At 43.4% G+C, this 24,018-nt stretch overlaps 2 protein-coding genes across 5 annotated transcripts in view; both read left to right on the top strand.

Moving 5' to 3' along the window:
* The first annotated feature begins 749 nt into the window (after nt 1–749).
* Nucleotides 750–11,164, top strand: RDM1 (RAD52 motif containing 1). 2 transcript variants are annotated; one of them, XM_055397659.2, is made up of 7 exons: nt 750–901; nt 1,262–1,441; nt 4,985–5,107; nt 5,479–5,650; nt 6,506–6,610; nt 8,663–8,748; nt 10,926–11,164. In XM_055397659.2, exons 1-7 carry the CDS (start codon nt 806–808, stop codon nt 11,019–11,021), a joined length of 858 nt encoding a protein of 285 aa, XP_055253634.1. In that variant the 5' UTR covers nt 750–805; the 3' UTR covers nt 11,022–11,164. The 2 variants fall into 2 exon arrangements, with proteins under 2 accessions (XP_055253634.1, XP_055253647.1); XM_055397672.2 differs by lacking the exon at nt 4,985–5,107.
* Nucleotides 11,165–11,475: 311 nt separating this feature from the next.
* Nucleotides 11,476–24,018, top strand: part of LOC129538528 (uncharacterized) — a 50,938-nt gene continuing 38,395 nt past the window's right edge. For 2 of the 3 annotated variants that reach the window (XM_088828566.1, XM_088828565.1), the window contains exons 1-3: nt 11,476–14,394; nt 14,779–16,265; nt 18,499–18,570. In XM_088828566.1, the coding sequence (XP_088684692.1) occupies nt 11,476–14,394; nt 14,779–16,265; nt 18,499–18,570 (4,478 nt within the window). Of the gene's footprint in view, nt 16,266–18,498; nt 18,571–24,018 lie in introns of all 3 variants that reach the window. The other variant, XM_088828564.1, reaches the window with a different exon arrangement.

Raw genomic sequence — 24,018 nt, 5'->3', positions numbered from 1 at the left:
GCGACTTCACTTTCACTTTTCACTTTCATGCATTGGAGAAGGAAATGGCAGCCCACTCCAGTGTTCTTGCCTGGAGAATCCCAGAGACGGCGGAGCCTGGTGGGCTACCATCTATGGGGTCGCACAGAGTCGGACACGACTGAAGTGACTTAGCAGAAGCAGCAGCACTTAGTACTCTAGTCTTCCCTGGGAGTCTGAAGATGAAGCCAGCTGCTATAAAGTCAGCACTATTCGATCCAGTAAACTAACCCTTTGGACTCAATCCACAAAATACACTTGTGTAGAATCACTAATGGAGAAGGCAATGGCAACCCACTCCAGTACTCTTGCCTGGAAAATCCCATGGACGGAGGAGCCTGGAAGGCTATAGTCCATAGGGTCGCTGAGGGTCTGACACGACTGAGCGACTTCACTTTCACTTTTCCCTTTCATGCATTGGAGAGGGAAATGGCAACCCACTCCAGTGTTCTTGCCTGGAGAATCCCAGGGACGGGGGAGCCTGGTGGGCTGCCGTCTATGGGGTCACACAGAGTCGGACACGACTGAAGTGACTTAGCAGCAGCAGCAGCAGAATCACTAAACTCCAAGGTCTCCCAGGCGACGGAACTGCGGAAGGGGAACTAGAGGCGGAGACCCTCCAGGAGTGGGCGGGGCGAAGGCGAGGTCCGAGCACCGCCCTCGTCTCACTCCCCCAGAGCTGGCCCCGCCCCCGTCACGCTCTCCTTTTAAAAAAGCGCGGGCGCGCCGTGCGCAGGCGCCGTGCGGCTTGCTCGCGAGCCGCCCGCGCGCGCGCGGTGACAGTAGGATGGCGGAATTGGTACCTTTCGCGGTTCCCACAGGGAGTGACAAAACCTTGCTTGTGTGGGAACTGAGCTCTGGACCCACGGCCGAGGCCTTGCAAGTGAGCCAGGCCGCGGTGGAGGGAGGGATGGAGAAAGCCGCCTCGCGCCCTAGTAATTGGGAGCCCCGGGGCCCTGCTTCAGCACCTCGCCCGCCTGTGGTCTAGAGCCGACCGGAGCAGTCTACTCGCCCTTACAGATTTTTGAGAGATAGCTCCCAGCAGGCCTCACACTGCCTCCTAATGCTTCTCGTAGCTTAGGAGTTCAGAGGGAAACTTGTTTGTGAAATGAGAAGTGTTTGGAGTTGCAGGCTCACCACCGTTGCCTGTGGCGAAGCGCTGGGGGAAATATAAGGCAATGGGCAACTTGGTTTCCTGGGCTTGAAATTTCCTGCTCTTACTTAGCGTAGGACCACCCTACAGCTTTCTCTGTTCACAGTCTTCTCCCAGTTCGGCCTTCTGTATTCGGTCCGAGTCTTCCCAAACGCAGCAGTGGCCGGTCCTGGATTCTATGCCATCATCAAGTTTTATTCAGCGAGGGATGCTCACAGAGCCCAAAAGGCATGCAACCAGAAGCAGCTTTTCCAGAAATCTCCAGTGAAGGTGGGTCCAAATGTGGAATTCCTTGCTCCGCTGAGATGAAGTGCTGAATTTAAAACGAATAGGCCAACGTTTGTAAAGCACTCTGGTTTACAGAATGCTTTCAGATGCATTGCTCCACTTACCGCCCCTCACAGCTCCCCATTTCTTCCCCCCACCCCCATTTATTTTCTCTTCTTTTTAAAAGAAACTCGAACTCAGGATGGTTAACTGACTTACTTAAGATTCATGACAATAAATATGGAAACTAGAGGTCAAACCCAAACTTATTGATGTTAAACCCCATGTCATTTTATGCTGCCCCTTAATTTAAGAAATCCTCACAAGAGTTCTTTATAGTTACTTTTATATGAATTTGAAATGTGTGAGCTTGACAGTCTTTAGTCAGTTGTAACATAAAGGACGCTTTATCATCATCATCATCGTCATTCTCAAACTGCCTATTCAGAACTCCCTTCAGTTTCCGGAAAATGGTTAAAATATTCTTTAGTGCATGATTATTCTAATAATATGGCTCCATGGTAACATGCCAGCCAGTTTTACCTCCCCAGAGCCCCAGAATGAACATTTCATTATATGCCTCCATTCAGCCACCATTCCTTTTCCAAGGATTTTTTCAATTCCTCTGAATAAGTGAATAAGGCTTAGATTTCCCAAGCCTTTCACTTTATAACTGTATGTCTCCTCTGATTGGCTTCTTCTTTTTTAAAGTATTTATTTATTTATTTGGCTGGGTCGAGTCTTAGTTGTGGTGCTGAGGCGTGTGGGATCTTAATTCCCTGACCAAGGATTGGACCCTTGTCCGCTGCTTTGCACGGTGGAGTCTTAACCACTGGATCACCAGGGAAGTCCCTCTGGTTGGTTTTTTGACCTGGCTACTTCCCACTGACCTTGCTGCCTATTCTTACCCATATTTCTTTCCTCACTGGTTTAACCTTGATTGAATCTGAGAACTCTCCTCAGATGTGACTCTAGGTACACTACTTCCCACTTCTGTACCCTGTTTCACACCCTCTTTAATCTGGGCTCTCCTCCCTATGATTGAAATGATTTCCTGTCAGACATTCTTTAATTTGGAGACTATGATCTGCCTGCTACTGGCTGCGACCATTTCATGTAACCACTTAGATATTACTGGAAAGATTATGAAATGATTACTTGGTATCAGTTGTGAGTAATGAGCTGTTTTTCTTATATTGAACATTAAGACCATTCCGTAAGCTTAGGTTTTGAGATTTGCACACCATAAAACCCATCCCTGATAGAGAAATGAAGGAAATATTTTGTAAGTCACTATATAGTTGAGAAGAATTGATGCTTTTGAACTGTGGTGCTGGAGAAGACTCTTGAGAGTCCCTTGGACTGCAAGGAGATCCAACCAGTCCATTCTAAAGGAGATGAATACTGGGTGTTCATTGGAAGGACTGATGCTAAAGCTGAAACTCCAATACTTTGGCCACCTCATGTGACGAGTTGACTCACTGGAAAAGACTCTGATGCTGGGAGGGATTGGGGGCGGGAGGAGAAGGGGACGACAGAGAATGAGATGGCTGGATGGCATCACCGACTCGAAGGACATGAGTTTGAGTGAACTCCGGGAGTTGGTGATGGACAGGGAGGCCTGGTGTGCTGTGATTCATGGGGTCACAAAGAGTCAGACACGACTGAGTGACTGAACTAATTATATAGTTGAGAGGAAAGGGCATTCATATTAGATTTCTTTAGGTAATGCAGAACCTTGAGTTTTTACCCCCCTCCCAATTGTTTCCTAGTTTAATTATATGTTGTTTGCCAGCAAGAACTGTGGCAAGGTTATCCCAGATGTAGACTGTCTTTACTATGCTCAGAGCTCTTCTGAAGCTTCCTCATTTTCCGGGACAGGTAAATTATGACTCACCATACAGGGCCTAGCCTCCCACAAGACACTCAACATTTAAAAATTAGTCTTCATTTCTCCTTCCCAGCAGGCAGCTTCAGTTGGAGAAAGTAATTTCATTTTCTTATTTACTCATTCTTTCATTCGTTCACTGAGTCAACAGACCCTCAGTCCTCTATTATATGCCAAGAATTATGCTTGTTCCTGGTAACAAGATATGGTTCCTTCCAGCACTTAAGAAGTTCATAAATTAGTGATAGAGGAAGATGCACAAACAGAGCTATAAAGAATTAATAATGCTTTGACTTTATTTAAATTTTTATTAATATATTTATATGCTACACCCTGTTTAAAATGGAAATAGACATTTAACAAAGTGCTAGTGATGTAAAAAAATCCACAGTAATGTGTTATTGTGTTATTTAGAGAGTTAATGCTGAAAATATTTATACTCTCAAAGAAGCTTGTTAATGTAGATGAACCTCTAATTCTTTTGGTTACTTATAAAATTTATAGAGGTATGTGTATTCCCTCTTTTAACAGGGGTTAGTAACTTAGGGAGGGGGTGCTACAGATTATGGCCCCATGCGCCCATCTGCCTCCTCGGGGAGTGCAGACAAATTTGGATTTAATATAGGAGAAGGCAATGGCACCCCACTCCAGTAATCTTGCCTGGAGAATCCCATGGACGGAGGAGCCTGGTGGACTGCAGTCCATGGGGTGGCAAAGAGTCGGACACGACTGAGTGACTTCACTTTCACTTTCATGCATTGGAGAAGGAAATGGCAACCCACTCCAGTATTCTTGCCTGGAGAATCCCAGGGACGGGGGAGCCTGGTGGGCTGCCGTCTATGGGGTCGCACAGAGTCGGACACAACTGAAGCAACTTAGTAGCAGCAGTAGCAGCAACAGCTACAGATTAAGGTCCTACTTCAGTGGCAGGTCCGTCTTACCTCCCTTTCAGGTCATATTCTCAAGCAGGATAAGAAGGGGATAAGATGATTAAAGTTTCTTCCTTTGCTTACCCACAGCCCTATAACAGGCTTCTGCTGGGCTTCCTTGGTTGCTTTCATCATCTCTTTCACCACCAGAGGTCAGGGAAACCTTCTGATGAATCAGGGGTTCTGGAAATGATGCAGAAAAGTACTGACGTTAAAAATAATAAAGAACACTTATTTAGGGCTCACTGTGAACTTATTGCTTCCATCCATTCCATTCCGTCGCTCAGTCGTGTCCGACTCTATGCGACCCCGTGGACTGTAGCCTACCAGGCTTCTCCGTCCATGGGATTCTCCAGGCAAGAATACTGGAGTGGGTTACCGTTTCCTCCTCCAATGTCCTATAGAATCTTTTCAACCACTCTGAAATTGGTTGGGGTTTCCCAGGTAGCTCAGTGATAAAGAATCTGCCTGCAATTCTGGAGATATGGGTTAACTCCCTGGGTGGGAAGATCCCCCAGAGAAGGAAATGGCAACCCACTCCAGTATTCTTGCCTGGGAAATGATATGGACAGAGAAACCTGGAAGGCTCAAGTCTATGGGGTCACAAAACAGTCGGACACAACTCAGCAACTAAACAACACAACAACATGAAACTGGTATTGACAGACAGGTATATCCAAAATAAGTCTATGTCAGATTGTGATATTTTTAGGTTTCTTATGTCTTTAGATTCGTCTTGGCACTCAACATAAGGCGGTTCAACACAACACCCTTGCCCTAAACAGCTCCAGATGCCAAGAATTGGCAAATTACTACTTTGGTTTCAATGGATGGTCAAAAAGGATCATCAAGGTAAACTCTGTAGATTTTCTTTGACCAACCAGGCCCCTTTCAACAATGAACTCCTAGACTTTAGAAGGAAAACTAGAACTGGGCTACAGGGAGGAGATGGGAAAGACTTCCCCGTGGAAGTATCTGAGCATGGACATGCCACCTAGAATTTGTGATCATCTCAGTGACTTAAATGGCTGTGTCCATAATTTTCTCCAGTATTTGTGTGATGAATAATAAAAAATAGTTCTCTGTACCTAGTAATTCATTTGCAAATCTCACTTGATTTTGAAGCTATAAGACACCTCAACTATTAACTGGGATTGATGGAGTTTTTTATTTTTCAAAACAGAATATTTTGAAGTATAATCTTTAATTAAAAATCCTAACAGCTTCAGGATATTTCTGACCCTAAAGAAGAAAGGGAAAATGAAGATATTGTGGCCCCTCTTCAGAAGCAAAGCCTGAAGTTCTTCTGTGCTTTAGAGGTGGTATTGCCATCCTACGAGTGCAGAAGTCCAGGAGTTGGCATGGCTGAGGAACCTTTGGATAACTTGGAAGAAGGTCTGTTTTCCTTTCTTTCTGAAACTCGCCTTTTCAGATACATCATCACCTTTACCAAGCAGCTGAAGTCCTGGGCAGAGTTTTTCTCCTTTGATAGGTTTTTAACTTAGGCAATACCTGACAGGACCTTAAACTTTAGAATTTTAGAACTGACTGACTGCCAAGGAGGAGGGAAAATTAAGGTTGTTTTTTTTTTTCCATTTTTAGTTAATAATTTGTTTTCTGCTAAAATAGTCCTTCAAATACAGATCTCTTGTGGACTTCAGTTATCCCAACAAAATCATTGTCTAAATATTTAAAGAAACTCTTGTGTAAAGGTTCAGTCCTTAGCCTCCTATGGAAGGGCTTGAGTGGAGAAAGTCAAATGTAGATCCCTGGAAAGGGGATTCCCATTGGTATGGATTCCCATGGCACTTGGGCTTCAGTCAGAATCAGGGCTGTTAGCTAAGGGAGTGGAGGAGGCCCCACCATCCACCTGAGTGAGTGACGCCTGGGGAGAGGCCAGATCATCTGTCTCACTGTGTGAATCCAGCCCTCTCAACGCAGGAGTCTGCAGGAGCGTGGCTGTAGCTTGTCCATGTGGAATCTGTGAGTAATGAGGGATTTGTGTCACGTTCTTAGCTTGCATCTCACATCTAGTATTTCAGGAACTTCAAGAATAGATGTGAGCAGGAAAAACGTGCCCTGCTGGAATATAACTACATCATAGTCATTCAGCCATACCCTAGTGTTGTGTTCACCCTTAATCACTAAGATAATGATCTAAGAATCACAGGTGCATTTTTAAATTTTTAAACGTATAACCTAGAAATCAGTTATCCAGATAAGCATTTTAAATTCATTTGTTTTGGTTAGATTTAGGGCCATTATCACTCCTTATGAAAAGGAAGAAAACCCAGAAGCTTGCTATTCAGAAGGCTATGACAGATGCATTCCAGAAACTGCAGATTGTGGTTTTAGGTAAGACTTTTTTTGATTGTCCTTAAAGTACTTCCGTTTCAATGAGCAATTAAACTTATTTGAAAAGTTAATTGGATGAAAATAATGGCTATCTAAAACACTACATAGGGATTTCCTTGGTGGTCTAGTGGCTAAGACTCTGTGCTCCCAATACAGGCGGCCTGGGTTTGATCCCTCATCAGGGAAGTAGCGTGCGGCTCCCACATGCCACAACTAAAGATTCTGCATGCCACACTAAGACCTAGCTCAGCCAAGTAAATAGATAAATAAAAAGTAAAAAAAAAGAATGTTTAAAAATAAATAAAACACTAGATATTCTTTCATTTACCAAATGCTTTCACAGCAACAGTCTCAAATTTGTTCTTTGTGGCATTTATGAGAAAAGTGACACAGATATTACTGTCCCCACTGTTTAGATGTAGGCTGACTTGCCTCAGTTCATATAGAAAGTGTTTGATCTGGTTCTTGTTTCTCGATTGCTGACTTATCATACAGAATAGTATAGTGACTATAAGCCTTGGACACCTGTGTTTGAATCTTGACTTTGTCTCATATTTTTGTTGTTGCAATTTCAGGTTTTCTAGCCAGAGAGATTTGAAGGTATTAAATATCTCAATTTCTTTATCTATAAATAGGGTTAGTAATTCAGCTTACCTTGTGGGGGATATTGTAAGAGGAAATAAGATGATGAATGTAAAAGTCTTAGAACCATGCCTAGAACATAGTAAGCAGACAAAATATTTTGACTATTATTGTTGTTGTTTTCTTGAAGAGTTGATTAGATTATGTTTTTGGAATCAATTTCCGTTTTCATTTCTGATATATTGGGTGAATACAATTCTTATATACATTTTTGTGAGCCTTGAGTGTGATCATGCTATTGAATAGCTTGATTATGTACCCTATTGAGTTATATAGGGTGAGAATGTCACAGGCTGTGCCCAAAGGAAACTTCATGGTTGGTATATCCCTGGAACAGAATTGCTCCCCTGTTTCACAGCCCTGCAGGCTTGGGACTGAGAAATGCTAGCTAAGTTGTCAGAGACCTTATTTGCTTGTCAGAGTTGGCCTTGGACTGGTGTCAGCCTTCCAGCCTGGGCAGTCGTTCCAGTGAAGTTTGACTTCCCTGGTCACCAGGCAGAATCTCTGTCAATTCCAGTAACAACCTTTGAGAACCAAACTGTCTCAGTTGTTTGCCTATCCCTAATATGCAAATGGTGTTCCTTATATGCACTCAAAATTCCTTAAACCAAAAAGCCTGGTGGCTGTAGTTTGCCTTGAGGGAAACTGTGTAGTCCAAAAGGTACATAGGCCAGTAAAATTCTCTCTCCAAAGCTTTGTTCATTGTATCTGGTAGAATTTTGGTCCCAAGTAGTAGACACTTGGCTCGCTTCAAACATGACATTTACTGTATAGTCCAGTGGTATCTATCCCCAGCTTGAACTCACTTTGACCCCTCCTTAATGCCTTCCTATTTAATCATATTGTGATTGAACATTTTTGATTCCACAGCTTTTACTGCATCACTCCTTAGTTCTTATTTCTAAGATCATAAAGGTTTTTGAACCAAAGTGGATACTTCTCTTACATATTTTTTCACAAATAGTAATGATATGTGTCAGATGAGGGAACTTCTAGGAAAATCCTCTTGTTTTCTGCTTTTAGAAATAAAAAGAATGTCTAATTATTGGATGCTACCATTGTGCACCGGAGAAGGCAACGGCAAGCCACTCCAGTACTCTTGCCTAGAAAATCCCATGGACGGAGGAGCCTGGTAGGCTGCAGTCCATGCGGTCGCTACGAGTCAGACATGACTGAGCGACTTCACTTTCCCTTTTCACTTTCACACATTGGAGAAGGAAATGGCAACCCACTCCAGTGTTCTTGCCTGGAGAATCCCAGGGACGGGGGAGCCTGATGGGCTGCCGTCTATGGGGTCACACAGAGTCGGACACGACTGAAGTGACTTAGCAGCAGCAGCAGCAGCAACCATTGTGCACAGGAAGTTTTGAAACAAAATTTCTAAATTGATATTTGTTAACTCTATTTCAGAAAGTGGTAAAATAGCTGTGGCATATAGATCCTGTGAAGAGGTCACAGATGCTAGAACCGAAGAGGAACTACAGGATTTAATTCAAGTATGTGGAGAGAAAGACTCAAGGGATTCAAAGCCAGGGTAGCCGTAATTCAAAACAACCAGAAGATTCTTGGCATGTCTGCTCAGCTCCATCATCCTTAGGGAAATGTGAAACTCTGAAACTGCTTTTGAGGCAGGAAGTTTCTAGGACTTTTCCTGATGTCTGATCCCTTATTTGAAATTTGGATAGCAGGGTTGAGGACCATGAGGTTCTTGTACAGTTGTGGACACAGGAGAAGACACAGGCTTCTTAGAACTCCCCGCAAACAGAATTGCAGGCATTTGGGAACAAAGTAACTATGGCTTTAATTTGTTGTGATTATGCTACAGTGTGTGAAAACTATATTAATGTTTTAATGCCTTTCAAATAAGGTGTTTTACCCAGATCTCATATGTATTTTGTGTGAAATATTTTGCTGAAGGACCTTTCTGTAAACCAGTTATATGAATGCCTCAAATCAGGGATTAAGTTGTCAAATTTCTAAAAGAAAACATTAATGTACTGCATATAGGATTTAAAAAAAAAAGAGCAAAAAATGTGTTTCATGCCATTGAGAACTTAATTTGGGGTTTATATAATAATCAGAATATATTATATTATAAATATAAATAATAATTATATATTAATTATATATATCAATTAATTATATATTGGAATGTGTTTGCAAGACTCACAGAGTACAGGCAGACATCCGGCAAGACTTGGGAATTGAGGCCACAGGAGCAGGCCTGGAGGTCTGGCATCTGAGGAGCCCCACACTGGCCACGTGATAGAGGCCTGATTAACATATATATAAACTAATTACATATATTATATAATTAATATATAATATTGATTTGTATAATAATATAAATATATAAATATAATAATATCTGATTTATATAATAATCAGAATATATCATATTATAAATATAAATAATTATAATGTATAATTATATATTAATTTGTTATATACTATATGATTGTATATTAATAATATATAATAATATAATGTGAATATATAATTTATAATTATATAAATAATTATTTATATAAATAATCAGATTTCTGATTATTTAACCCACCCCAGTGTTGCAACGGAGAAGGCAACGGCAAGCCACTCCAGTACTCTTGCCTGGAAAATCCCATGGACGGAGGAGCCTGGTGGGCTGCAGTCCATGGGGTCGCTACGAGTGGGACATGACTGAGCGACTTCACTTTCACTTTTCACTTTCACACATTGGAGAAGGAAATGGCAACCCACTCCAGTGTTTTTGCCTGGAGAATCCCAGGGTTGGGGGAGCTTGGTGGGCTGCCGTCTATGGGGTCACACAGAGTCGGACACAACTAAAGTGACTTAGCAGCAGCAGCAGCAGTGTTGCAAAGTTTGTTTTGAAGAGAAGAAAGTAGAGAAAGAAAAGGTGGTTATGTCCTGAAAGACATAAAAATTTTGAAAGTTTTTCCTTCACAAAATAATTATTTTAATTCAATTTAAATCAGATAAGTCACGGAAACTTCAAACGTATCAAAGTTTGGGCTTTTAGAAGGCTAGCTTCCTGTGAAATGAGAGAGGAAAGGATTTGGTATTGATGCTAAAGATTTTGGAAACCTGATTATAAAAACAAATCTGTTCCTAAATGAGGCCAGTCTTCGAATCAGTTCCATTTAAAAACCATTAGGTTGGACAGTGGGAATAAGATGAAGCTCCTTTTCTCTTGGAGTTTAGATGTTAGAGGTCATGCCAAGCAAAAAGGACTAGATTATTTAAAAGGACTGTGAAGAAAGTAAACTGCATGCTTACCGTATTTCAAGAAAATTACTAAAACATACTGACTTGTAACATCTTAAGTGTTTTCTCTAGGTATGTACACAGAGTAGGGCTCTGTAAAGTGACAATGCAATTTTTTCTAGATTAATGGATGTGTTGAAACAAGGTGGGATGGGGCAGGTTTTCCCATGGTAACGTAATTGGTTGGACATTCTTTCCCACAATGACTTACTCACTTGCCCAAAGCCTCTCCTACAGAAATTTTGAAGTCATCACTGATTTGGTGGTAACCCTTAATAGCAGAGTGGTGAATTAATGACCAGACTTGGGTACTGAGAGTTTAGAGGAAAGAGCAACATTTTTTAATTACTTTAAAATTGTAAGGTGTGTTCCCCTCCCGCCACCCTAACTAGTGCTACTCATTTTGCAGGTCAGCTGCTTTTCCTGGAAGCCATGTGGCCAAAGGGAGGAAGAATGCCTCTCAGACTTCAGCTTTGAGGAGTTCACAGTGCCAGAACTGGACTAGCGCTTCTGAATTTCCTGGAATGCTTGGCCTCTGGGGCTTCCTTGGGAAGCTCTGCATCCCCTTCCACTCCTCCCCAAACCCCTGGGCTGTCAGCGTCCAGGGCCATTTAGGTCTGCAGCCCAAATCCTGCCTGGTTACGCGGAGCCAGAGAGGGGCTGGGGAGAGGGCCCGGCCGGAGGTCACTGTCACCTGTGCGAGAGGAAGGATGGCTTGGTTTGCACCCTGGTGACTGAGAAAAAGGCGCACTCAGATGGCGCAGATTGGTTCGAACCTAATAAAGGTGGCGTAACTAAAGGTGTCGTAAATAAAGGGCTGGACGCGGGGCGGGGGAGGGGCGCGCGGTTGCTAACGGTGCACGCGCGTTGCGGGCTCACATAACGGTTCGGCTCCCGCTCAGGGGCGGCGCCGGCGCCCCACTGGCCTGGGTCGCTGCGCCTGGGAGCCTCCGCATGTCATGTCCCGGCTGCGCCTCTGGTCCCCACGGCTCCTCCTTACCTGGCAACCGTTGTGGCTTTTGGTTCAGGCAGCCCAGCCTCTGGAGTGGGCCCAGGGCCCTGTCCAGTTGACCTCCAACCCCCCAGGGCTGACTGAGCCCTGGTCTTCACACTCCTCTGACCTCCCGCCCGAATTGCCCCATGCACTCACACCCCTGGCAGAGCCGGGGGGCTTTAATTACTTGACTTCCTCGTCTCCAGACCACATGTTGGCCCTGCCTCATGAGGATTTGAGTGAGACTCTGGTTCCATACCTGGACTCGGATTCAGCTGGAGAGTTGTTGGCAGAGCCAGATAAGTTTGCTATTCTACACGAGGATCTGGATGACAAGCTAACCCAGCACCAAAAGCTCCCAGAAGCAGTTCCAGTGCTAGATTGGGATCAGAATCAAGCCTTGGTTCTGCCTCCTCAACACAAAAGTAAGGCTAAAACTATAGGTCTAGATCAGGCTGAAAATCACCAATCATTTGAAATACTTGTTCCACCTTTAGGTAGTAAGAGCTCAAAACCAACGAAGTTTATTGTTTCACCCTTAAACCTGAAGAAAGATCTAGTTAAGCATCGACCACTTGCCAAAGTTGTTGTTGGAACTACAAGACAACTTGGAAAAAAAAAACAGGGTCTAGAAGAACTGCAGGATGATTATTTAGATTCCAGTATGGATGACTTTTATCCTGAGGAGAGCCTACCTACGGATTTTCTGGGGAGCCCAGATCAACCTCCAGAGCCCCCTGAGGCTGAAATTTCTTCATCTCAGCAGATGTACCACATTCGCCGACCGTCGCCTACCGAGCAGTTGGAATCTTTAACCCAACAAGAGACACAGGAGGAGGCTGAATCTTTTTCATCCCAAGAAGAGGCCCAGGATCAGCATCTGGAGCCCACTGAAGAGGTAGAACTACCTCTACTTCAGCAGGAGGCTCTGTCTCAGCCTTCAGAGGCCCCCGAGGAAGTGGAAACCTCAAGCCCTCAGGAGGCCCTAGCCCAGCCTTTGGAGACACCTAAGGAGACTGTAGCTCGGCCAGTAGCGCATCATAAAGTTCAGCAGTCACACTTGCACAATGTCACTGTTAAACCTCTGGATCTGGTGCTTACCTTGACTCCAGAGGTCACTAAAGAGGTGGAACCTTCTCCAGTCCAGCAGGAGGTTCTATCTAAGCCTCCAGAGCACTTTGAGGAGGTTGAACCTCTTCCAGCCCAACAGGAGGCCCCATCTGAGTTTCCAGAGCAACATGACGAGGTTGAAACTCCTCCAGTCCAGCTGGAGGTCCTATCTCAGCCTGCAAAGCACCCTGAGACGGTTGCACCTCCTCTGCTCCATCAAGAGACCCCAACTCAAGCTCCAGGGTTCCCTACTGAGTATGTACTCCAAGTTCCTATTAGCGATGAGGTAATAATTCCACCTGGCATTCAGCATCAGGTTCATTCAAACCTGTACAATGTTACATTTCAACCTCATGATTTGGGACTTACCATCACTTCTACGCTCACTAAGAAAACTAAATTTGCAACTCAGCAGAAGCCTCCAGAGACCCTGGGGGAGGATGAACTTTCAAGTGAGCAGGAGCAACCGGCTCAGCTTTCTGAGCTTACTGAAGAAGTTGAAGCTTTTCCAACCCAACAGGAGAGCACAGGCCAGGCCCCCGAGGAAGCGGAGCTTTCTTCAAGTGAACAGGAGCAACTAACTCAGCCTTCTGAGCCTACTGGGGAAGCTGAACCCTCTCTCACCCAGCAGGAGACGCTGACTCAGCTGTCAGACTCTTTTGAAGTACCTAGACCTCCAGTCCAGGAGGAAGATGCTGCTCCATCTCCAGAGTCCCCTGATGAGGCTGAATCTTTTCCCACCCAGCAGGAGACCCTAGCTCTGTCTCCAGTGGAGACAGAATCTGCTGCAACGCTGCTGGAGCAACCTACTCAACATTCAAGCATATCCAATGTAACTGTCAAACCTGCAGATCTAGAGCTTACCATAACCACAGAACCCACTCCGGTGGCAGGACTTTCTCCAAGTCAGCAGATGCCTTTGGCTCAGTCCTCAGTGCCCCTTACGAATGCAGAATCCCCGCCAGAGGCCCCCACGCTGCTTTCACAGTTGCCTGAGGAAGTTGAACCTTTGCCAGTTCAAGTGCCAGCTCCAGTCCCATCTCCAGAAGCTGTTACCCAGATTACACCTTCAGAACAACAGGAGACCCCAGCTCAGGATTCGCAGGCTCATGAGATTGTACCTTCTCCACCTCAGCAGGAGGCCGCAGCTCAGCGTCCAGAGCTCCCTAATGAAATTACAGTTATCTTTCCAGAACATCATGTGACAACGGTTTCTTCTCTAGGTCAGCTTCTGCAGCGGCCCAGCACCACTGTCAAACCTATGGATCTTGCACTCACCATCACGCCAGCATTCACTAATAAGGTTAAAACATCTCCACCCCAAAAGGAAACCTCAGCTCAGTCTACAGTGTCCCCTGGGCAGTTAAAACCTTTGTCAGTCCAGCAAGAGGTTTCAAATCAGCCACTGACTGCCTCTGAAAATGAACTTTTTCTGGTCCAGGATGAGCAACCAGCTCAGCCTCCAAAGGACACTGACGATGATGCTACTCAACCTTTAGTAGAGAATGAGGTAACAGTCTCACCTCTGGGTCCAGTGTTGCCTCATTTCACCGCTAAATCCATGGATCTGGCGGTTGCCCTAACTCCAGGCCCCTCTGCTCATACTCCAGATCCCCCTGGGGGGATCGAGATTCCTTTAGCCCAGGGGGGACACCCAGCTCAGTCTCCGGTTCCCCAGGGGAGCGCAACTGTATTTCTCAAGCCCCCTAAGGAGGTGGTGTCTTCTCCCACACAGCAGGTGCTTCAGACTCAGACATCAGAACCCCCTTCAAAGGTGGAACCACTTCCAGTCCCTCAGGGGACCCTTCCTCAGCTTCTACAGCCCCCTCAGAATGTAGGATCTTCTCCAAACCAAGAGGAGTTCCCAGCCCAGCAGGATGCCCCATCTCAGCCTCCAGTGTCACCTACAGAGGTTGTAGCACAAACTCCAATGCTTTATGAGGTGACAGTTTCAACACCAGGACAGCATCAGACTCATCATTCAAACTTAACCAGTGCCACAGTCAAACCTTTGGCCCAGAAGCCTACCGTAACTCCAGAACCTTCTACACCCCTGGAGGCGACACTTCCTAATCTAGAGCAGGTTCAAGTTCAGCATCCAACCTTGACTGAGGTCACAATTCAACCTTTGGACCTTGAACTTACCATAAAGACAGAGCCCACCAAGGAGGAAGAACCTCCTCCAACCATACAGGAGCTACCGCCTCAGCCTGTGGAGCCACCTAAGGAGGTTGTGGCTGATTCAACTCCAGGCCAGTATCAAGCTCAGAATCCAACACTGCCCAGCAACACAGTTCACCCTCTCAACCCAGAGCCTACTGTAACTCCAGAGCCTACTGTAGAAGCTGAATCTTCTACAGCTCTTCGCCCCAAACCCCCTGAGGTGACGCTTCCAAATCCAGAGCAAGTTCAGTCTCAGTTGACGGAGTTCACAGTTCAACCTTTGGACCTGGAACTTACCATAACTCCAGAATCCACGAATGAGGCTGAATCTTCTCCAGCCACGCAGGAGACCCCAGCTCAGCGTCCAGTGCAGCAAGAGGTGACTGTTCCAACGCCAGCTCAGAGCCAACTGCTGCCCAGTGTCACAGTTCAACCATCGGACCAGAGGCCTAACACAACTCCAGAACCTATGACAGAGGCTGAATATTCCACAGGCCTGCAGCAGACTACAGCTCTTCCACCATACCCCGAGTTAACACTGCCACATCCAAAGCCAGTTCAGTCTCAGCGCCCAGCCTTGAGCGAGGTCACCTTTCAACCTTTGGACCTGGAACTCACACTAACTCCGGAATCCACTGTAGAGGTCGAACCTTCTCCGACCGTGCAGCAGACCCAAGCTCAGCCTCCAAAACCCATTAAGGAAGTTGTAGCTCAGCCTCCATTGTATTCCGAGGTGACAAGTCCCGCACTCGAGGCGGCGTCACCCGGCGTCACCGCTTATCACGTGGACCTGGAGCTTACCGTAACTCCAGAACCTGCTACATCCGAACATTCTACTGCCCTGCCACAGACCACAGCTCCTCCTCCAGAACAGCCTGAGGGGACACTTGCCCATCCAAACCTGACTGAAGTCACGGTTCAACCTATGGACGTGGAAGTTAACGTTACCGCAGTGAATAATACGGAGACTGAACCTCCTCCAACCCTGCAGGAGACCCCAAGTAAGGATCAAAGTCAGCCTCCAACATCACCCAGCGTCACAACTCATCATACGAACCTGGAGCTTACCATAACCCCGGAACCTGCTGTGGTGTCTGAATATTCTACCACCCTGCAGCAGACCACGGCTCCCCCAGAGGTGACATTTCCACCACCAAACCTGACTCAAGCCACAGTCCAAACTGTGGACCTGGGAGTTAGCATATCTCAGCAACCGAGGCCATCTGAGACGATACCTCAGCAGAGTTCATCTCAGATGGTTCTTTTTCCATTGACTCCATTTTCAGAATCCAAAAGTCCCCCTGGTGTAAAACATATCCTAGGAAAGAAGCAGCCAGTACAGAATGCCACAACCATCAACGTATGTAAGCTCTGTACCTGCAAAGATGAGATGCTGTCGTGTGTTGGTCTGAGCGCAAAGCAGAAGCTCCACAGAGTGCCCGAGCCAGGGCCCAACTCCTACAATGGCACCTTCACCATCTTGTAAGAATGGCCTTTCTTTATTTGTTCTCCGCATCCTGCCTAACGTGGCAGCCCCTCTTCCAGGTTTCCCTGGGTCTTTCTCATCTCCCCAACCCATATTGACTAACTTGCTATTTTTAACCTTTTATTTGTCAACGATTCCTTATCTTCATTCTCCTCCTTACTATTGTTCCCTCTTCTCCAATCTTTTCCATATAATCACCCCTATTCTTTTTCCTTCTCTATTTTTTACCCCATTTAATTCCTTAACATCTACTCTTCTCCCATCTTTGCTTCATCCTCTGCAAGCAACATGTCCCTCTCCCCACCTCACTGGTGGTGAAACAACAAATGGTTAAGAGTAGAGAGTCCAGAGCTGAACTCCCTGGGTTCGAACCCACGTCTCTTATTTGTTAGCTTTCTGACTCAGTTTCCTCATCTGTAAAGTGGGAATGATGATGGTCGTTATCTCATAGGATTGTTGTGAGATTTAGATGAGTTAATACATGTCAAGCTCTTACATCAGTGCCTAACATATATGGGCTTTCCTGGTGCCTCAAACGGTTAAGAATCTGCCTGCAATGTGGGAGACCCAGGTTCGATCCCTGGGTCAGGAAGATCCCCTGGAGAAGGAAATTGCCATTTCCAGTATTCTTGCCTAGAGAATTCCATGGACAGAGGAGCCTGGCAGGTTCCATGGGGTCTCAAAGAGTTGGACTCAACTGAGCGACTAACACACACAATACATGTAAAGCTCTTATGTCAGTGCCTAACATATATGTTAGTGTTAGCTATTATTATATATTCAATTCCTCAGTTATATCTAGAACTCATCTTTGTCCCCTGACATTCTATGTATAACACCCATTTTGTGGCCAACACACAGGGCTAAGTACTGTGGGCGCCACAAAAGTATGACACTGTCTGCAGAACATGACAATGATAGGTGAGAAGAAAGGGGATGTGCTTTAAAAGGGAGGTAGTACGCAGTTAAGCATTAAAAGAGATACAGATATCTGCTGTAGTTCACCAGAACCTGTAATTATTAGGGTGTGGAGGTCAGGGAAACCTGCATGGATAAGTTAAAACTTCATCTGGGACTTAAAACATTGGCTGTGATTTGTTAGAGAAAAAGCAGACAGCACAGTCTAGGCAAATGTGTGCCTGTGAGGATGATCAGGATTTCATCGATTAGTCTGGCTATAAAAAGAAGTGGCTTGTTGGTGGTTTAGTAGCTAAGTCATATCTGACTCTTTTTGACCCTGTGGACTGTAGCCCACCAGGCATCTCCACCCATGGGGTTTCCCAGGCAAGAATTCTGGCATGGATTGCCGTTTCCTTCTCCAAGGGATTTTCCTGACCCAGGGATCAAACCCACATCTGCATTGGCAAGTGAATTCCTTATCGCTGAGCCACAGGGAAGCCCAAAAGAATTGGGTTAGAGAACAATGAAAGCTGTGATTATGAAAAACCTTGGCTATCCTAATGGAGGTTTAAAAGTGATGATGTAAGATATGTGGCGCCACTGAAAGTTTTCAAACAAGAAAGACATATGATTAAAACGAGAGACTTATTTTAGATTCCATATATAGACTGATCTTGAGAGGAAAGCTTGATTCAGGGAGACCAAATAGAATGGTCTAGCAAAATCTAGGGGTAAAGTGAGAAACGGCTGAATTAGAGTGATTGTGAGAGGAGTAGAAAGAAAATCAGGAGAGCATGACAAAGGCAAAAACCGACTAGATGTAGTCATTGACTAGCGTTGGGGGACTTGAGTATGTGGGAAAGAGAAAAGTCGCATATGTTGATGCGGCTTCCCAGGTGGTGCTAGTGGTAAAGAACCTGCCTGCCAAAGCAGGAGACAGAAGAGATATGGGTTGATTCCCTGGGTTGGGAAGATCCCCTGGAGAAGGAAATGGCAACCCACTTGTTGAGGGTTGAGCTAGTTTAAGATGAGTTCCGTTTTAAGCATTTAAGGTTTGATCCCTGGTTGGGAAGATCACCCAGAAAAGGGAATGGCTACTCACTCCAGTATTCTTGCCTGGAGAGTCTCATGAACAGAGGAGCCTGGCGGGCTATAGTCCAGAGGGTCACAAAGAGTTGGACTAAGCACACACACTGGAAAGCTGTGGGAATTAAAAATCTGTTTTTTTTCTGCATTTGAGTATTCCCCATTAGGTGGCCATGGTTCTTTTACATATTCTCTTCATTCTTTTCCTGCCTATTCAAGGATATAACCTGTGTTTCTCCACAGAAATTTTCAAGGAAACTATATTTCTTACATTGATGAAAATATATGGAAGGCATACCGTTGGGCTGAGAAACTGTGAGTATATTCTCTCCGAATGTGGATACAAACTGCTAACTGTTTTGTAAGATTCTTCTTGGTCCAGAATTTTGAGGTCAATAGCTGTGAGAAAAGATATTTCCCCTTTCATCTCCCAAAGCAACCTATTGATTAAAATTCTGTGTTTATTTTAAAAATTAAATTTGGCAGGCCCTCTTTAAAATCAGTCATTTATTTTCCGTTATATAAGTATTGTATGATTATATTCTCACTATGTAAAAATAACAGGTATAGTGAAAACCCTCCTTGCTCCCTAAACCCCAGTCAAGCTGCTTTGAGTTTAGTATATATCCTTCCAGACTCTTTCCTATATATTTGAATACATATATATTTCCAGATAACCGAATAGGTTTGTTGTATGATTTTATTATCTTTTTTACACAAATGAAACATCCTGCAACTTGACTCTTTCATTTCATGATGTCTTAGATTTCTTTCATTCCTAGTACATAGAGGGTTACCCCATTCATTTCAACTCCTGCATAATATTCCATAGTATAAATGTATCACAGGTTAATAATGCCCCTATTGAAGGATGTTTGTACGTCCAGTTTTCTTGTTGCATGCATTGCTGCAATGAAAATCCTCATACAGGCACCTTTGTGAATCTGGTCAGGTATTTCTGTAGAATAGATTTCTAGAAATGGGACTGTTGGGGTGAAGACTATGTAGATATAAATTTTTCAGTTCAGTTCAGTCGCTCAGTTGTATCCGACTCTGCGACCCCATGAACCGCAGCATGCCAGGCCTCCCTGTCCATCACCAACTCCTGGAGTTTATCCAAACTCATGTCCATTGAGTTGGTGGTGCCATCTAACCATCTCATCCTCTGTCATCCCCTTCTCCTCCTGCCCTCAATCTTTCCCAACATCAGGGTCTTTTCAAATGAGTCAGCTCTTCGCATCAGGTGGCCAAAATATTGGAGTTTCAGCTTCAACATCAGTCCTTCCAATGAACACCCAGGATTGATTTCCTTTAGGATGGACTGGTTGGATCTCCTTGCAGTCCAAGGGACTCTCAAGAGTCTTCTCCAGCACCACAGTTCAAAAGCATCAGTTCTTCTGTGCTCAGCTTTCTTTATAGTCTAACTCTCACATCCATTCATGACTACTGGAAAAACCATAGTCTTGACTAGACAGACCTTTGGTGACAAAGTAATGTCTCTGCTTTTTAATATGCTATCTAGGTTGGTCATAACTTTCCTTCCAAGGAGTAAGCGTCTTTTAATTTCATGGCTACAGTCACCATCTGCAGTGATTTTGGAGCCCAAAATAACAAAGTCAGCCACTGTTCCCACTGTTTCCCTATCTATTTCCCATGAAGTGATGGGACCAGATGCTATGATCTTAGTTTTCTGAATGTTGAGCTTCAAGCCAACTTTTTCACTCTCCTCTTTCACTTTCAGCAAGAGGCTCTTTAGTTCTTCGCTTTCTGCCATAAGGGTGGTGTCATCTGCATATCTCCCGGCAATCTTGATTCCAGCTTGTGCTTCATCCAGCCCAGGGTTTCTCATGATGTACTCTGCATATAAGTTAAATAAGCAGGGTGACAATATACAGCCTTGACATACTCCTTTTCCTATTTGGAACCAGTCTGTTGTTCCATGTCCAGTTCTAACTGTTGCTTCCTGATCTGCATACAGGTTTCTCAAGAGGCAGGTCAGGTGGTCTGGTATGCCCATCTCTTTCAGAATTTTCCAGTTTATTGTGATCCGCAAAGTCAAAGGCTTTGGCATAGTCAATAAAGCAGAAGTAGATGTTTTTCTGAAACTTTCTTGCTTTTTCAATGATCCAGCAAATGTTGGCAGTTTGATCTCTGGTTCCTCTGCCTTGTCTAAATCCAGCTTGAATGTCTGGAATTCCATGGTTCACGTACTATTGAAGCCTGGCTTGGAGAATTTTGAGCATTACTTTACTAGTGTGTGAGATGAGTGCAATTGTGTGGTAGTTTGAGCGTTCTTTGGCATTGCCTTTCTTTGGGATTGGAATGAAGACTGATCTTTTCCAGTCCTGTGGCCACTGCTGAGTTTTCCGAATTTGCTGGCATATTGAGTGCAGCGCTTTCACAGCATCATCTTTCAGGATTTGAAATAACTGGAATTCCATCACCTCCACTAGCTTTGTTCGTGGTGATGCTTCCTAAGGCCCACTTGACTTCACATTCCAGGATGTCTGGCTCTAGGTGAGTGTGAGTGATCACACCATCGTGATTATCTGAAGATCTTTTTTGTACAATTCTGTGTATTCTTGCCACCTCTTCTTAATATCTTCTGCTTCTGTTAGGTCCATACCATTTCTGTCCTTTATCGAGCCCATCTTTGCATGAAATGTTCCCTTGGTATCTCTAATTTTCTTGAAGAGATTGCTAGTCTTTCCCATTCTATTGTTTTCCTCTATTTTTTTGCATTGATCACTGAGAAAGACTTTCTTATCTCTCCTTGCTATTCTTTGGAGCTCTGCATTGAAATGGGTATATCTTTCCTTTTCTCCTTTGCTTTTCACTTCCCTTCTTTTCACAGCTATTTGTAAGGCCTCCTCAGACAGCCATTTTGCTTTTTTGCATTTGTTTTTCTTGGGGATGGTCTTGGTCCCTGTCTTCTGTACAGTGTCACGAACCTCCATCCAGAGTTCATCAGGCACTCTGTCTATCAGATCTAGTCCCTTAAATCTATTTCTCACTTCCACTGTATAGTCATAAGGGATTTGATTTAGGTCATACCTGAATGGTCTAGTGGTTTTCCCCACTTTCTTCAATTTCAGTCTGAATTTGGCAATAAGGAGTTCATGATCTGAGCCACAGTCAGCTCCCGGTCTTGTTTTTGCTGACTGTATAGAGCTTCTCCATCTTTGGCTGCAAAGAATATAATCAATCTGATTTTGGTGTTGACCATGTTCTACTCCAGTCAACATGCCATGATGACATTCATTTCTCCCACATTCCTTCTGCCATTGGATATTCTCCGCCCCCTCCCCTGCTCTTTTTTTGGCTGATCTGATGGGTGAATCAAAGAGGTCTGATCTGAATTTGAATTTTTCTGATCACTTATGAATTTAAATGTCTGTATATGTTTACTGAACATTTGTCTTTCTAAATTGTCTGTCCTTAGTCCATTTTTCTGTTATTGTTATTTTTTATTGATTTGTAGAAAAAGTCTACTTAGATACACAAGTGATTTTGGAAAAAAACATTCGAAGTAATTAACTAGTATTTTTCATGACCGTTTGTGGTCATATCATTCATTCAACTTGAATAGACCAGTCATAAATGAATTCTGAATTAATAAAAGATATAACAGTCAATCTGAAAATAGGGATTATGACCACCCTCAGAGACATGTTCCCTTAGTTTGACTATCTTATTGGTAAGGAAAAAATTGCTAGAACCAGGCAATTTTTTAAAATTTACAGATTTCGTAACTACAAAATGTAGTTTATATTTCCCATGATAGTATCTAACTTGGAGATTTTATTTCCCAAACTTGTAAGAAGAATGAAAGTCATGTGGCACAAGAAATAGATAACATTCGTTTCCTCTGAGGCGTAGAGGGGAATGGTAGACTAAGGGACAGAGGTAAGAGAAAAAGTTTGGATTGTGTACTATATATCTTTGGGATTTTGAGCCATGTGAATATATATTACATGTTTTGTAAAAAAATAAATTTAAAAAGATAACTGTTAAAAAGCCTGTGTTTGGGAAGTGATACAGTGTAACATTAATCTGGTAAGATTTGAAGATTTCTGAGTCAGCTTGAGGTTTATACCTTATAAGCAGAGGTTCCTAACTTGGTGTCAGTGGTTCCCCAGGGCAGAATTTTTTAATCTCCCTCCTGATCCCCCATGTATGTCTCTTTGGTGTATAATCTACAGAAGGTTATGTTCTTTGGATGATGTTTTTAAGTGTATAATACATTAAAATATATAGAAAATCAAAGGAAACCGACTATATCGAAACACTGACTAGTTTTCAGAATAGTTTAAAAATCAGTGATATAATAATAAATATGCTTCTCTTAGCACATTAAATAACAAGATAGTGGTAGGTCAATAAATATTATAACTCGGGGTAGTGATGTGAATAAATGCTATTTTGAGATATCTGCAACATACATGTGATATGAAATGATCTGTGATTTCTATTGGGGACCAACTTAGCTACTACCAATGGAAGGAAATGCTGATTTTATTGAGAAATTGTGAAAACTGAGATATGATTTTGTTTCCCATCTGAATTCAGTCTACGCTGTTCATAGACCTCTGCTATAAAAGGATGGTCCAAAAATGGAAATTGCACATACATTTTTACATGTGTTCAAGACAGTGCAGTTTTCTAGGGAAAAGGACATTGTTTTTATGAAATTTTCAACGGATTCTTATCTCAAAAGATTTAGTCACAAATGTAGGAGAGAAGACATTTCTTTCCTTGTACTTATCCTCATGAATGATGGTAAATGAATGATTTGTTTTAAATAAGTGTCAGATAGTTGATAACCTGTCATTTTTTGAATTCATTCAATAAGTATTTTTTTGAGTGTCTCCTATGTGCCAGGAACTGTTTTACATGCTAGGGAGACAGGTCCCAAAACAAAAAAGACCAAGTATTCCAGTTCTCAGGGGGGTTACGAATATATAAAAATCAGTAAGTAAGTATAGTAGATAAATAGGTATAATTTTAAGTATTGATGAGTACTTTGTCAAGAAAGAAAGCAGAGAAAGTCGAGTAAATCACTTCTAGAATGGCCTACTATTTGCATTATATGTATAGTTGAGTCAAAGAAACACTGAGCCCTCTCAGTTTTCTAGAAGTTGCAGAATGGAGAGAAGGATAATTGTCTATAAATATAGAATCAAGAATGAATGTGAAACTTAGAAGATTGCCTTAGATAAGAACCCTGGTCAGAAGTAAAACATGGATGTTTCTTAAATGTTACTTCATGCCTGGTTTTGATATTTTCATGATGTGAGAAAGTTTTCGATCTGGCTTTAACTCTTGATTCCCCATAGTTTTAAATTTCTTGCCTCAGTCAGAATGCATATTTGGAGTTCTACAGATCAGTAGACTTTATTTCAGTTAGTTGCTTATTTGAAGCTCCTTTTGGGGGTACTTTTTGGTGACTGACATTCTCAGTCTAAACTTTACTTCTAGGTTGAATTTATTACCATTATTATTAAAAATTTTAATATCTTGCCATCCAAACAAATCCACAAAAAGAAACCCCATTAATTAAAAACACATATTCTTGGTTACTCTCTGTCCTCCCACGATATTCAAACTCCAACTAGTCTGATATGGGCATCAGCCAATCAAAGAAGACAGTGCCGTGAAGAGTTGATGATCAGCCCCATCTGTTCACTGTCCTGATTGAGTCCTTATCAGTGTTCAGACTTATAACTAGTACATACGAGTTTCACTTCTGTCTCGACCTTTTTC

Source organism: Moschus berezovskii, chromosome 20 (assembly GCF_049115385.1).
Source record: "Moschus berezovskii isolate FMDL1 chromosome 20, NW_MosBer_1.0, whole genome shotgun sequence".
NCBI classification, from domain to species: Eukaryota; Metazoa; Chordata; class Mammalia; order Artiodactyla; family Moschidae; genus Moschus; species Moschus berezovskii.
Note: the sequence above shows the minus strand (reverse complement) of the source record. Positions and strands in the feature narration are given on the sequence as shown.